General features: G+C 41.8%; 1 protein-coding gene across 1 annotated transcript in view; it reads left to right on the top strand.

The window, feature by feature from the left end:
• The window catches only part of SET (SET nuclear proto-oncogene), a 17,944-nt gene that overhangs the window by 11,765 nt on the left and 4,852 nt on the right, over positions 1–1,327 (top strand). The window contains exon 4 of the mRNA XM_009634284.2: positions 715–772. Within this exon, the coding sequence (XP_009632579.1) occupies positions 715–772 (58 nt within the window). The remainder of the gene's footprint in view (positions 1–714; positions 773–1,327) is intronic.

Raw genomic sequence — 1,327 nt, 5'->3', positions numbered from 1 at the left:
GCCCCTCCGTCGTGGGGAGGGAGCAGCGCACCCACCCGGGCGGCTGGGGAGCGGGTAGAGCTGTCCCCTACCGCGGGCTGAGCCGTGCGGGAAACTTACCGGGGGAGGAGTGAGCGTGCTGCACTGCTCCAGCGACTTCCCGCTGCCGTTCATTCATCTCCCAGCGCGATAGGTAAACAGTCCTCCTGCCACGGAGACCTTTGCCAGGCTTTGTCGAGGGGAAGTTCCGATTAGAAAATACCTGCCAAACAGCGGCTTTGAAGTCTTTTTTTTTTTTTTTGCTTGTAACCGTCCCTCCGTACGTTCTTTTCGGGTTTTAGAAGGTGGCATGTCCCCAGCTATGCTATTTCTATTGATACTTCTGTTCTCCCTAAATGATTTAACATGCCTTCAACTGTGTTGGTCTTGGCAAATACAGCTTACAACTTTTTAATGCAGTCGTTATTAGTCTGTCACGATTGACTTGTCACTTAAGTTGAGTTGTAAAAGTGTGCAGGGGAATGCCAGCTGTGATTTCTAGGGGTAGACTGGCTTTGAGTGCCGTTTTGTCAAACTTTTCTGTAGCTTTAAGGCCTAGCAGCACTTCTGACGCTTACTAGAAATGCCTTTGTACTTCTAAAGTAGATTACTAGAAAAGGTCTTGAATGAAAACCCCGGGTGATTTGTCAGACTTGAGAATGAAGGGATTTTGATGCATTTTCGTTTGTTTTTCAGAAAAAGAGCAACAGGAAGCAATTGAACACATTGACGAAGTACAGAATGAAATAGACAGGTAAACGTGAACAAACTTTAAATGTTTCAGCAGAAATTGAAATGTAACTTTCAAAAATAAAAATATTTAGTAAAGTAAGCATTCGGTAGTAGTTCTCGCTCCCTTTAAAGTCTGCTAAGATATACTTGTGTTCAGACTCGATTAGATGCAAGAGGTTTTTGTGTATGATAAAAAATGTGAAGTAGTATCCTGGTTTCTTGTTTAATTGTGTAATAAAAAAGGTAGAATTTGAGTTTAAAATTTCAAATTCACTGTGAGAGTTTTGATAATAGAAGTTTATTTCTTACTGTTTTTCAAGTTAACGTGTATGCTATTTTACGAAAGTATTTTCATGTTTGTAAGCAGAACCCAAAACTTGGTTGGAAAGTTAGCTTTTATTACGCATTTTTTTGTTACATAGTCACGTGCTTGTAGAATAATATTTAGAAAGTGTTACTGAAATGTTAGTTTTGTATTCCAAAACTCTTGAGTGGGCTCTGTGTCGGTACTTGCCTGGACCCTATCTCCATGCACACTGCCCTACAGAGTCCGCAGGTGACTGTTGAGGCTCTGGCC

Source organism: Egretta garzetta, unplaced genomic scaffold, assembly GCF_000687185.1.
Source record: "Egretta garzetta isolate BGI_Z169 unplaced genomic scaffold, ASM68718v1 scaffold190, whole genome shotgun sequence".
Lineage (NCBI taxonomy): Eukaryota > Metazoa > Chordata > Aves > Pelecaniformes > Ardeidae > Egretta > Egretta garzetta.
Note: the sequence above shows the minus strand (reverse complement) of the source record. Positions and strands in the feature narration are given on the sequence as shown.